General features: G+C 38.7%; 1 protein-coding gene across 3 annotated transcripts; it reads right to left on the bottom strand.

The window, feature by feature from the left end:
* Positions 1-2,646: 2,646 nt before the first annotated feature.
* Positions 2,647-13,177, bottom strand: LOC143460816 (uncharacterized). 3 transcript variants are annotated; one of them, XM_076958453.1, is made up of 15 exons: positions 13,027-13,177; positions 12,104-12,252; positions 11,770-11,919; positions 11,515-11,616; positions 11,270-11,442; positions 11,111-11,192; positions 9,975-10,115; positions 9,780-9,892; positions 4,771-9,687; positions 4,621-4,687; positions 4,393-4,550; positions 4,160-4,256; positions 3,802-3,990; positions 3,387-3,605; positions 2,647-3,242 (listed from the first exon to the last, which is right to left on the bottom strand). In XM_076958453.1, the coding sequence occupies exons 2-15, from the start codon at positions 12,243-12,245 to the stop codon at positions 2,857-2,859; spliced, it is 6,936 nt and encodes a 2,311-aa protein (XP_076814568.1). In that variant the 5' UTR covers positions 12,246-12,252; positions 13,027-13,177; the 3' UTR covers positions 2,647-2,856. The 3 variants fall into 3 exon arrangements, with proteins under 3 accessions (XP_076814568.1, XP_076814567.1, XP_076814566.1); XM_076958452.1 differs by having other exon boundaries at positions 4,393-4,547; positions 11,515-11,619; XM_076958451.1 differs by having other exon boundaries at positions 11,515-11,619.
* Between the last annotated feature and the right edge of the window lie 945 nt (positions 13,178-14,122).

Genomic DNA, 14,122 nt, shown 5'->3' on the forward strand with positions numbered 1-14,122 from the left:
GCACTTCACGTGCAGCAAAATTTTGGCTCTCACACCACCATTCACCAACTCATGCTTTTTGCTCTTCTGCACAGCAAAGCCATTTTATTCTATAGACATCACATTACCAAATTTGCCCGTTCATTTAAAGTTCTTGAGCATATTTTTGTTGTACTGTTTCGATTAGTATCATATTTTTTGCTCTTGCAATTAATGGCGAAAAAATATGCAATACAAAATATTCAGAAGTATCTCCTAAAGCTTATTCCATTCTTTAATGTTTTACTATAAATTCCTAGAATGAATGAGAAAAAACTCAAATTAGGTCATTTATGTCACGCATGAACGCCTCTTCAGTAACCAGGTTTCTCCAATGTAAAACAGCAGACTACTCCTTACTGCATTGTTATTTGTTATGTTCGTCCTTCGACCTGACAATTCACGTTAGTCAAACGTTGAAATGCATATTTAGATGCCTGCGAATTAATCTGCGACGTATGATGTGTGGCAAAGTTGTTTCAAATAGTTCTTTAATAAAAGAATATCAAAGCTCTGGGCTTAAATATGCGGGTAGTATTATAGGCACCACAAAGCTACATAGAAATCTAAATTTGTGTATGACGTCAATAATTGTGGTTTTTGCTAATTAACGTATTTTCTCATTGGTTCGTTTGTACGTAGTTCCCTGCCCGTGTTATTTTACTCCGGGTGGCGGGTGATGGTGAGAGAGTTTTTCGAAAAGTCTGCAGCCTAAAATTCGAATCCGAATCAAATGATTGCCAGGCGAGCGCCTTAACCACTCAACCATGTGCTATTTCAATAGGCTACATAAGCTACATATAACATGGCCCTACATTATGTCAGGTAAAAAATGTTTACCAATTGACAAATATAAAGCTAGCAAGCAAACAAAGTTAAAATGCAATGAGAATCATACGAGAAGTGTAGCAAAAACTTAATAAATGATAGTAGCCTATAATTCGGAAATAATAAATTTTTACTCTTATATTTTTTTTCACCACGGTACAGCATACTATGACTTCCAAACGTTAGCCTCTTTTTTTACCAGAAACTATTACTTCGACCATAATATGGTTTGTAACCATTTTTGTCTAACATTAACCACGTGCTTTTCTGTTAGTGTAAGTACGATTTATGCTGCGAACCCTATTATACGTTACTTCCGAAACTATTTTTCACAGTCTTGTTCCAGACAAATGTGTTTAAATTTACTATGCGGATTTGCGTCAACTTAAAACCAGGATGTGAATTAAAACGTCTCCACTCATAGATATCATTACAGTAAAAGCAGGAACATGTATACGAATTTCAACACTGAAGTACTTTTTTGTTGCACGCAAAGGTGTAAACAATAAACTAGCATTGCGTCACAATGCAAATACATAAGACAAGGACGGTGAATTCTTCCACAACACCTAAGACACACTATGACGTTATTCATATAATTTAAAAGGCGATTAAGCAACCAGCGGGAATAAAGTACAATGCATTACAGCAAACAAGGTCGTTCCCATTCAATTGTTAGAGCTGCCGCTGCATCGTTCATAAAAGTGGTGTATTCACCTTGGTGTGATATCTTTTAAGAAACACCCAAAAACTTAATGACGTATTGATAAGACAGATTTCATTGACAAGGAAAGTAAGACTAGTGCACTAGTGATTAATGCATATTCCATAGTGAATTTTAAGTTAACAATTAGTTGAATCTAATTCAGAGAGAAATCAATTAACTTTGTGTGTGATGTCAACAATGGTGACTTTTCAATGTTAACATTTCATAAAAATCTTTATAGCTGCTTTAATGGTAAACTTATAACTACACCTGGACACAACTAGAAGACTAAAGATGACAGAAGGTAATAATCAACTGTTGGGATCAGTGAAAAACATATTAGTATACCCTAAATAGGCTATTTAGCGGGTAATACTGTTATCTTAAGAAACCAACCCACAAACTTCAAACTTTTTAATCTTTCTTGGAATGTTCTGTCTTTTCTTTTCGCCATACTGATTAACACTGTACTGCATAGTAGACAAAGTAACACAAGTGAAAAAATCGAGACAAGTATGAAGACTAAAGCACGCTTTATAATTTTCTATTCGATGCTAGAAAAATGCAGGCTTTGGTGATTCCAGAGGGTCTGTTGCATGCGTTGAACGCTAGAAAAAAATAAGAAGCCGTTGCAAAAACAGAAATTCATTGGGTTTTTGTCCAGTAAATGCCGTCATCCTTTATATGCTTGGTCTTTCCTGTCGGTATCTTTTACGCGCTTACGCTTTTTAACCAGTAAAGTACTTATGAAGATAAACCTCGTCATGGGAAACTCCCTCTTACAGCCTACTTTTGACGAATTATCTCGTCACGACAAGGTTGCTTTAGTTTACCTTTCGAACCAGAGATTTGACGTCATTTTAGGTATGACGAGTTAAAGATGCTTTTTTTAATTTCCAAAGGTTTAATTATGAGGAAGTGAATTGTGTGAACTGTAGAGAATTGTGTGCATTTCCATCAGACTAAATGAAGGATATTGAAACTAATTTTTGCTGCTGTATGACTAAGACAAACCATTTCTACAACACACAACGTACCATAATTGAGTAATTATTGTTTAACTCTGCTGAGCTGGGATTTGGAGAACAATACAACGAAGGCTGCTTTAACTGCAACGAAAACACTTTGTTTTTTACTGTTGCTCAAAATTATAAAGAAAATGTTCTTTGCAATATATTTATTGGGCCATGAAACAAAAGCAAATTTATAGATAGAAATGATTAGCCATAGCTAACGAAATTTAATAAACTCCCAAACATAAATATTTTTAATAAATGAGAAGTATCAAAGTAATGTATGTCAATTTAGATTTCAGTGGACTGATTAACATTTGGACCAGGTTTACTTTCGGTGGTTGGAGCTAAACAGTTTTCCTTGGGAGCTATACTTTTGAGACTTGTTTTTTTGGGATACAATCCGAGTTTGATCATATCACTGTTGTCGTCTTTGACATGAATTGCTTCTCTTGTTATGGAAACACCTAGTCCTAGGTTGTCCATGCTATCTTCGTCAATGGCAGTGCTGGAAAGAATTTTTTGTAATCCATGGCCATCTTGGGCAGAATGTTTCCTATTTTTGTCATCATGCATTATGTCTCCAGTCTCCGAGTTAATACGAACTCCGGGAGTCGAAACGGATTCGCTGTTGCTTTGGCGAAGAATGTTGCCAGGAAGAGTGTTTTCCACTTCACCTGAAACAATGAAAATGTTTGCAAACAAGATCTTTTCTATAATAACCCAATGTCATGATATCTATCACTCACTAAACGTTTTCTGATTATGGTTCTTTACTTCCGTTGTTGCTATAGCAACAAAGCTTGTCTTAAAGAGCGCACCTTTGATATCGTATGACTCGCACACTCCGCTTGCTCGCGGCCTTCTAAGCGGAGAGGATTTCGAAGGGTTTGAGGGGTGATGGCATCCTTCTTCGGTATCTTTTTCACATGTCGCGCTGGTGTTTTCACGGACAGTTGCTCGAAGGTTATTCAGTTCCGCCTGGTCTGTTTTTTCCGTGATGTTTTTCTTTGTTTTTCGAAACATATCCCGTATATGATCTAAAAAGAAACGAATGTTTCAGGTTTTACAAAGAAATTGTTTTTCTTGTATTCATAAATAGGACGTTTTACCCTTTTACAGTGCAGACTGATTTTCGGGGAGTACAATAAAAGCTGTTAATTAACGCAATAGAAGTGGTTACTGGTTATGCGATTAAGGTAGCAAGATATTCTGATGGGTGGTCACATTACCGACCTCGCCCTGAGGGCTGAGACGCTTCCCTTCTTGAAAGTAACTTGGTGTCTGTTTTGCATCCTGAGAGGATTGGGCGAGTTAAATTTGATGATTCTGGGTGGCTTGGTCCACCGTCGTGTTTCCCAGGCTTCTTGTGGGACATGTAGCGCTTGATGTGCTTCAGCGAAAAGATGTGATGTTTCTTGTGATCTGTTAAAACAAATATGTCACATACACTCTTCAAGTGCACTAAACGTAGTCTAATCTATGTTTACTGTAATCCAAATACAGGCTTACTGGAATGTTATGCCGCCGACCACGAGGAGTGTTAGGTTTCTTTGTAACAACAATTTTAGGCATGTCCTTATAAAAAGATTACCTTGGGTAACTTTTGATTGAGGCGAAACTGTAGAAATTTCCGGAAGTTTCTCTTTTGCTTGAGCTCTAGCATGTGTCTTCTTTTTGAAAACAATAGCCTAAGAAAAACATTACATGGCAAAACAACCAAGGCATAACCAGGCCAACAAAGCAACTGTGTTAAACTATTAAAGATAATTAAATAGATCCGTATAGGTACAATTTATATCAGGAGAGAAAAAATTCATTGTTTACTTGCTGTTTATCTTCCGGTATTGTTTGCAATAGGTCAGACTGCACCTTCTTCAAAGGCACTGCATTGTCTGGAGTTGTTTTTCCCGACGATGTACATTCTGAAATGGAATCAGTTTCTATCCCTGGGTCTTCTTTGTGATTGTTAATTGTTGCGTCTTTAATTCGAAAAAAGCATAGTTTTAAGATTGTAAACTTCGCGGTAAAGATATTGTATGTAAGCCAACAAACCCGATGTATGAGCGGATTTGGCCAATTGCATCACAGACGATTTTACCGGTGACGACGTGTCAGATGTCTGAAGTGCAAGTTTGTAATTGCAATAGCATTGTTATAAGATTGGAATATGTTAAAGCGATTGCATCTAGTGAACTACATTACCTTGACTTTTGCAGGCTTTGTGATGAAAACTGGAGGATTTGCCTTTACAGCTTCAAATACGGTATCTTCTGATAGGCTACTGCGTACAAATCGCTGGCGACGAACGATTTCCTTTCCTACAGGGTGGGACATGTTGAATTCTTGTTGTGATCGTATTTTGAGTGCTGAAGGACGCTTGACTTGATTAGCAAGACGACGATAAAGTCGCACTCGGGCCACATCTGAAGACCGGATCCTGTGATGTTTTACCGAAGGGGAACCTATTCCAGAAAAAGAGCGCCGGCGTCTCACTCCAATCGGGCGTTTTTCAGGAATCCATTTGGGTCGGGGTTTGTGTGGATATTGGGGATGGTACATTAGCGATGGGACGGCTTGCGCGGAAGAATGATTCACTGTTGCCGGCAATCCATTTAAAGATCTTTGAATTTTAATGTGGTCTTCAACCGCCACAGCAAGGTGCGGTTGAGAAGTTAAAAAAGCTGCAGCCCGGACTTCTTGAACCTGTGACGACAATGGATGTGTTTGATCGCAGCCCGAATCACTAATTCGTGACGATGACACTTTCGAGGTGCTAAGTAATTTGCTGGAGTCATCACTACTTTCAGCTACTGGCTGTGTATTCGTTGGCCAAACAAAAGCCGAATTAGTCGCCGTAAAAAACGGCTGTGGAAAACTGACAGGCATTAACGTGGGTGATAAATAATGAGGGTGTCTATGGGGAGAAAATCCAGGTAATGCAGTAAACAGAGGGTAATACGGGATCACGGGCGATGCAGTAACTTCAGTTGTTTGTGACGATAACTGTTTTTCTGCTACGTTTGTACAAGTTCCTGTGTTGCTTGTAGCTTCTTTCTTACGAGGTGGATACTCTTTGCTTTTAAGTGCTTCTGCAGATGCTGCAGCGCGAGCACTAGGACTGTTACTTCGAGGGGGTTTCTTTGGAGGGACACTGAGTTTTGCTGTAACTTGCTCTGAACCAGCTTGTGACAAAGTATTGCCAATTAGAGCATCTGTGGTAGTCTGCGTTGCTATGTCAAAAGATGACGGACGCAGTTGCTTGTTGTCACTATTTGCGATTTCGTAAGCTCGTTCATCTGTACCTTTAGCTGAAGAACTTGACTGGTTGATTTGAGCTTGAGAATTTTGAAGTACTGATTCTACAAGCAGTAGAACACTTTTCCTTATCTCCTCTTCAGTTTTTTGATCCAACGTTTGCCCAAAAGAATTCATCTCCTTGCATGAGACTTCAGAATCAATTGGAACATCCGAAAAAGTTTGTGGCAAGTTGGTGTCATTTTGAATATCTGTTTTGGGCGGTTTAGGCGCCATTTTTGTATGAGAACATTCCAACACACTTGATTTCTTAATAGTGGCTGTTTTTGTGTTGGATTCTTTTGTTGCAACTCGAGTAAAGTCTTCTCGAGCTGAACATTGCTTTGCATTTGGTGGTGTCATAGTTGGAGGGCTAAATGCAACGTAGGTTTTTTCAACATGATCAAGTGGCGTTAGCGCGGTTAAGGGAGTAGCTTGTAAAACTTGACCTGTTTTGGTTTGATTTTCAGTGCCTTCAATTTGGTGGGTTTTCGACACGAGGTCCTTGTTTGTAGAATCATCAGCTTCCAACCAGCTGACAAAAGTGTTCCAAACCACGCTAGCTTCCGTTGTAGTGTCATAAAACAGGTCAGACAAACTTGCACTTCGTTGGCTGTTTGCCAACGATTCATTGCGTAGTGGTGAGGGTGGTGCCGTTTTTGCCTTCGAAGATACCTTCGGGAGATCAGATTTCCGAATGGAGCCAGAAATTGATTGCAGGAAAAGTCGTTGGTTTTCTGTAGAAACAGTTTGACTTTTGTAAGAATTTCGTGTTCTAAGCGCAGCAAGTCCTGGTGAAGATATGGCACAAGCCCTTGCGCTCGTAGTCTGGCTGACAAGATTATGCACGATCGTCTTAATGGAAGATTGCACTTTTCCACGACTTAAAATGTTTGGCGTGACAGGTGCAACAAAAGACTTTACGGGTACAGGAGCACACTCAGTAACACTTTTGGTAAAAGTAGAACTTGAACTAATGCTACACGTCACAGTTGTAACTGAGCTCACCACATTTACCATTGACACACTTGAAGTAGCTTGTTTTGGTATAAAATCACTTGTTGGTGCTAATGAACGAATGGAAGATTTCTTTGCATGTGATATTTCTGTAGCACCATCCGATGTCTGAGGTATGGTTGATAATTGAGTGTGCGATTTAGTTTTTGGCATGGCGGTGACTCGCTTCTTTTTAGCTTTTTCTGATACACCAATCAAATCAGCAGCTGATAGCGACTGACGTGCTATTCGGGGAGATCGTCTGGTGCTTCGTGACCCACTGACAAGTTGATTAGATGCGATTTTACTGGAATTTGATGAGGTAGACACAACGTTCGGTTTTGCTTGAACACTTCTTAATTTGGGATACTTTTTGATATTTCCTGATACGATTGTGTCCTTTTGACTTTTAGGATCTGGTGGAATCGCCTTCTTGGCGGATAAACGTTCTCCCGATTTGCTTTTGCCTATTGCTTTACTTTGCTCCGATCTCCGCCCAGTTTCCTTTAATGCTTCTTCCGCTGCATCAGAAGGGATGTTGGCCAGACTTTTACGAGCGCTGCGAGGCTTACTCCGTGATGAGAACAACTTGGGTTGCTTTTCCTTTACAATGGTCTTCGAGCCGTAAGGTCCAAGTTTATCCGCCGAACCATCACCTGTACTCGATATCACCGTCGCCAAACTTGAAATTGGTGACTGAGGTGCAGATACACCGTTCTTACTTGGAAGAGTTCCTTGAACAGACTGTTGCATTCCTTGCCGGTTAGTGTACGGTTGATAGCGAGTTGCCTTATGAATTTGCGGTGTTCTGCTAACCATTTCCGCATTACGTTTTGATGTAGAAAGAGCAAGTTTTCCGGTTCTTTCCGGAAAGTTATCTTCTTTTGTTCTTGCTTTTGGTAGTATCATACAATTACTTCGTTTAAGGGGTCTTCGAGATTTTCTGGAATTTGAAGCATCTGCAGGTACTGTGGCAGGTGACCGTTTACTCTTTGGTTTACCTTGCTTCTGTGATAAACGCGTTTGATCTTTTTCGTCTCTCAATAAGATACTGGCATTGGAAGCTACCATTTCCAATTCAGAAGAAGCTGGAGTTAAAAGGTATGTTTTGTCCTGTGCGGTTACGGGTACGTGTCTAGAAATCGAACAAGAAACGTTTGATGTCGTCGCTGAGGAAGCAGAAGTTGAAATGTTGAAGAGAGCGCAATCTATGCTCACATGTTCGTTTGTCTTATTGTGTATGTTCTGTAAACTTGTACTTCGCCTTTGCTTTTGCTTTTCCATAGACGCAAGCTCTCTGCTTTTCATGGGACTTGTTGGCAGAGATTTAGCCGAACCAATCAAGGCTAGATCCGTTATCCTTGGATTCAGGACTTTTTTTTCGGAGATCTTTTCTCGCAAATCTTTGCTGCTTTCGCAAGCTGGATCTTTTTGTTGCATGGACGGAGTGCTTGATGAGTACGGACACCATGTCGTTGATGGAGACCCATTTGTTTGGGCAACAGACGTCAGTAAGTACATCCTGACATCTTGTTTGCCCCAGCATGTTCTGGGTGTGGAACCGGCTTTGGATTTTATCACGCGCTTAGCTTCGACGCGTTTCTTGTTAAGTTCGGAATGCGTTGAAAGTGACAGTAGATTTGCAGAAGTATCTTCAAGGTTTGTGGCTTTTGTAGCAGTTTCAACTTCTTCAGCGTCGGTCTCTTCTTCTTGCACTTGAAACACTGCTACAATGGCCTGGTCTTCTTCACATAAACGACGGGAGGACAAGTTACCTGAATGAGGTATTGTATAGAAGGAAGACGCTTTTGTCAAAGGGCATTCCGATCTTGACACGATAGGACCATTTTCTTTTGATAATGCATGAAAGTGGTGAGCAACACTCGATCCTAGATCATAAACTTCACTCCTACCTTCTTCAATAAACGATCTCGTTAAGTACTCTTGCGGCACCAGCGTTCGAATAGTGTCCCAATCAACATCTAGTTTCTTTTTCCCTTGAATGACGTCCGCAACGTTGTCTGCTGGATCTGTTGTATTTGAACATAACTTACTGTTGTTGATTATGTCATCGAAAATGGGTTGCTCTGTTGGCCTGGTCTTCCTCGGAGCTGTGTCAACCACAACAAAATCATCCACTTCCTGTATTACAGCTTCATTTGAACTATTTCTGCTTTCCGACTGGGAAACTGAAGAAAAGCTTTCCGTGGCCTGAACATGACTGTTTCCAGCATGACCATTCTGCAATAAAGAATTTTCGCCCAAGGCCGGCTTACGGCCACTTTCACAGCTAATATCGGCACTGTTGTCCCACCATAATTCTCGACTTTGTGATATCAATTTGTTTAAGGGATTTGCGCCAAGAACTTGCATCTGATTAGTCGGAGCACTATCTTGATTCGTCACATGAAGAGAAACGTCGTTCGGTACTACGTCAAGTTGTTCGTTATTGTTCACATCTTGCTTTGAGTCGTCCCAATAATGGGAAATTTCGGCGAACATCGTTTGATCGTGGGTAAGGTCACCGTTTCGTTTTTTAAAACAGTTCGAGCAACAGCACTGAGAAGACTTGACAGAGTGTTGACACTCGCAGCATTCTTTTTCCGAAAAGTTGCTTGGAGAAGCTTGGTCGTCGGCTGCTACTTTGTCGGTGGTTAAAAGCTGATGACAAATCGGATTTTTGTTTGGTTTCATTACGTAGTAAACCCCATCTTCGGATAGATGCATTACAGACACGTCTTCAGCGACTTTCCGGCTGCTCGTAGAACCGCTTTGTCTACGTGTTTGTCCACGATTCTGCTCTGAAAACGTTGGGCTGGGAGTTCCCATCTGAAAAGTTAACAAAATGTTAGAAAGCGAAAAGTAACGTTTTACAAAATTAAATTTCATTTCTTGAAGCAAAAACCGTTTATTATTCTGACCTGCAGCCATATTCTGTCCAACCTTCCAGGCAGTAAATTTGGGTTGAAGTTTACATGCGAGTAGGATTTGTCGTTTGTAATGAGAGTGTACTCCATACTTTTATTTTCTGCATCTACAAGTTTGTTATCGGATGTTTAGAAGAACCGTCTTGCAGTTACCATGCAAGCAAGTTGTAGAGTTACCATAAACATTACCTTGTTCTCTTTGCATGGGCGGCACAGGAGCTTCGACCACCGGTCTGGTGTCGTGGAACCAATCACAGTCCGGCAAAGGCTCGTAGTCGTCTGCAGGTCCAACGATCTCTTTTTCATCACAGGTTTCATAATCGTCACCTTCTAAAATTTGTGGCAGAGAGAAAAAACAACTGTTGTCACAGAACGATTCATGAATGAAATCAGATGCGTTCTATGGAAAGCATGATTAGATATGATTAAACAGTTATAACCAAGGATGACAAATCGGTTCCGGAAACTCGTTCCGTTCGATAGTCAAAGTAATCGATTAAAGCCGATTCTTAATTGCTGAATTCAATTACCTACTAAGACGCATTGAAACAAAATCAGTACTTATTCGCAGCAAGTAGTGCAACTACTATAAAATGTTTCATTTATTACAGAGTTAAATACAAACGTGCGAAGTTTTGTACGTATATATATATATATCTAATATATTATATAAGACGTATATGTAATATAATACGTAGTATAATACGCATACTAAGGATTTATGCATGCGAAATTAAGGGTCAAATTCAACTTGTCAAACAAAAAGTTTTCACATCAAACACTCGTCTCTAGTACGAAAAATGTCGCGTTGAAGCTCTCAGCATTTTTGTATCAACTTGGACGAAACCCCGCAATTCTGACATTTAAGAAACGTCGTCAACAACTTACTAAGTTCTTGGACAATTCCAGTACAGTATGTGTGAGCATGTAAAAATGTTGTACAGTATTCTTACAAAACCGCGAGAGGTGTGCAATAAAACTATGAGAGTAGAACTGCAATAATTCAAGCTCTTCTAAAACAAGTTTAATATGTTTAAACCAATGTTTAAACAACAATATGTTTAAACATCAATATGTCCTTATATAGTCGAAAGAAACCGATTCTTTCGATTATGAACCAAAATCGAATTGATTCATTAAACCATTTAAAGTATTCATATTCCTAGTTGTAATTACGTAATGTATTAGTTTGGCTAAAATTGTGTAGTTTTGTAGTGTACAGTAAAATTCTGAAACAAAATACATAGTCGTACAGTATTTTTTGTTTGCTTTGAAACCCGAGACGCATAACATAACCACAGTATATAGGTTCTTCGTTAACTTACCCTTTGCGTCTATTCTTGCAATACTACTGAGTTCAACGGCGTTCGGTGTAGGACTCCTGTCGTGGAAGGAGTGTTTGCCTTTCTGCAGAAGAAGACATTATATTTCACTATGAGCTTCTTGTGGAAATTTAAACAAAACAATAAAGTAAAGAGAGCTACCGAAGCGTTTTTTCTGCTCATGTTGCGTCGAAAACTCGTGCCGTATCGAGGGCGGTTTTTTGAACTATTTGGACAGTTTCGACTTCGTGAATTTGCAGTCTTTGATTTGTTATGGGTGACGTTTGCGTACAGCCCGCTATTGCGTGCAATACTTGTAGACGGTTGAGAAGGATCTGATTGAAAGAATTAGGCAAAGGATGTGTTCGGAATCCATTTATCAGGATAAACTTATGTTGTCGACTTACTGCCGCATAAAGTAATGGTTGTCGCTAAACGGCTTGTCGTTGGAACTTCAGTATTCCTCATTGGATGATTTGGAATCAAGGGCGCCCTAGGAATTGCATAGCCTGCTAAAGAAAAAAACTTTTAAATACGTAGATGATTTGATAAGACAAATGAGTTTTGAAAAAGTAGTTTTAACTGCATAAGTAAAGTTATAAGTTTTTGTAAATTAGCTTGCCTGTAATTATGCTATCGAATCAATATACTGTACGTTATACCTGCCGGTAAGGGTACACCTTGGTAAGGATACACGCCAGTCGGAGTTACCAAGCGATATAGATCCGGATTTGAAATAGGCAACGTAGGGTAAGTAGTGTACTGCTGGGGATATGGGGCGTAAGGGAGTCTTACGTACATTTGACAAAAGTCTAAAGATTGTGAACATACTTCAGAAAGACTATATACAAAATGTAAAAAGCAAAACTTTTCACAAAATTTTCTGTAGTCATAGAGCTCCACGTATTGCTATAAATAAAGAACAAAAACAAGGTATTTTTCGAAATAATTTAGGCTAAAATACAGCAGAAAACATCCTAAACAAAAATCTTTTACCTTGTTGTGGCAGTAAGCAACCACCAGGGATCGAAGCTACAGTGTAAGGTGAAGGAAGAAATGGGGCTGGAGTTGGTGCTGGGAATGGAGTTGGAAGATAACCCGGAATAAAATTTTGAAGTGGATTAGGACGGTTCTGCATCTTCCTCCTGAAGATTAATACATTTTGCAAAAAAATACACTTTTCATTCAGTATTTAGCTTTGCGCATAGCGTGTAAAAAACGTATGCGTTAAAAGAATTAAACCTACAAGACGCTTCAACGTCTGTAATAAGCAGTACATGAGATATTCGCCGTGAAATCAAACTTAGTTGGAGAAAACAACAATTTTGCAGAACTTTTGAAATTATTCTGTTTAGTTGAATTCATTTTGAATTTTGATAGCGATGACAATAGACAGAAGACTTTTTGATCTTGGCAAGTTATTCACCACGAAACATGGTCAGGCGTCGCTGGGATCGCTGGGCTGTTTTGCTATCCGCGAAAATGTAATTAAGCTGAGCAATTGCAACGACATTAACGAAATACTAAAGCTGAACGCTGTAGAACAGACGTTTGGGACGCTTTGGGTGATATTGCGATCAACTTTTACGTTTATTTTTTTTATTAACTTTTTTCTCAATTTTTAAAGCATAACAGTTTAAAATTAGAACCAGTCACGTCGTGTACACATGTTCCAGGTGTGTTGTAAAAATTTTTTGCTCCACAGTAAAATAAACGATTTTAGTTTTTCGAAATAGAAATATTTATAGAAAAACGTTTTGCGTATGACTCTTCTGGATTATATGTTATGAGAAATTTTTACACATTAGAAAATTCTTCTTTTGGCTTTAGCATGTCGTAGTTAATTGTACAGTAATGTGATGTACATTCATACCATTATAAACATCTATCTTAACCTTTTTTAAACCTTACAAACTTACCACTACTTGTTTCCATGCACAATTGTATTATAGACGTAGGTTTGTCTTGAAAAACTCACTTCACAGAAAAACAACAAACACTTTAACAAAAAGAAAATCTTTCTAAATCGCTATTAAGTACAAACAACTAAGCCACATCTTTCCATCTTTACAGCAATCTTCAAAACGCTCAAGCAGTTGCTAAAATGCGCATTGAGCGTTTGACCAATCTTGAAACACACTGCATTCGAAAAGAAGACAATGAAAGATTGCGTTCGAAATTAAGTTTGTGGTAAAAATGCTTTTACCATTAGACGAAGACCTATATGACATCAAGTTTTTTAATCGTAACCTATTGCAATTCTCTTTAATTCAATACGTGTTACTAATTGCGGTAATCTTAATTTAAGTATGAGTATGGTAAAGCACGTCAAATTACATGCCGTATAAGATAAATTACTAACTTACAATGTCAATCCATACAAGTTGGACACATACGACAATACAACAAAATCTTAGTGCAGCGGTTCTTAAACGGTGGGAAATTTTGCAAGTTCAGGTTGTAAGTAATTATTAACCTATATATCTTTTGCACACAAAAATGATACATAGGAAAGAAGTTTTGTTGCAGACAAACACCTGTTATAAGCTACAGCTTACTGTTTAATGCGCATTTTACAGTGTAGCCACCACCCATTGCCCAATCGCCTCGTACATTCAAAGAGATGCAGCCAATTTACATTTGAACTGATGTTAAGAAAATTCTAGTATTATATATTGCTGAGCAGCGTTGACTTTGCATCTGTGGTGCGTTTCAGAATTAATTGTATTGATTTGATTGTAACAGATTCGTTTAATTTTAATTGTTCTTTTTACATTCAGTTATGTTTAGGATGTGAGGTTTACTTAAGCTCCAGTCAAAAAAACTTTTCAAAACCAAAAGGGTGAAATTTTGGATTGGTAATTGGTGTAAATGGGAAAACAGATGAAAAAGATTAAGAACCGCCGACTTAGTGGCAAAAATACGAGTTTCTTTATTGTTGTTTTCGACTGCAGTGAAGCCATTCTATTTGTGAAGGCCTACGCAAATCAAAAACGTCATAAATCAATTCTTTGA

This window comes from Clavelina lepadiformis, chromosome 5 (genome assembly GCF_947623445.1).
Source record: "Clavelina lepadiformis chromosome 5, kaClaLepa1.1, whole genome shotgun sequence".
Classification (NCBI taxonomy): domain Eukaryota; kingdom Metazoa; phylum Chordata; class Ascidiacea; order Aplousobranchia; family Clavelinidae; genus Clavelina; species Clavelina lepadiformis.

What these genes read in the sequence shown, in the direction of transcription:
- LOC143460816 (XM_076958451.1), bottom strand. Translation starts at nt 12,245, where the DNA reads ATGCAGAACCGTCCTAATCCACTTCAAAATTTTATTCCGGGTTATCTT. An exon ending in TTGCTTACTGCCACAACAAG is followed by an intron (nt 11,920 to 12,103) that starts GTAAAAGATTTT and finishes CACAATCTTTAG; the next exon opens with ACTTTTGTCAAATGTACGTA. An exon ending in CGAGTCATACGATATCAAAG is followed by an intron (nt 3,243 to 3,386) that starts GTGCGCTCTTTA and finishes TCATTGTTTCAG; the next exon opens with GTGAAGTGGAAAACACTCTT.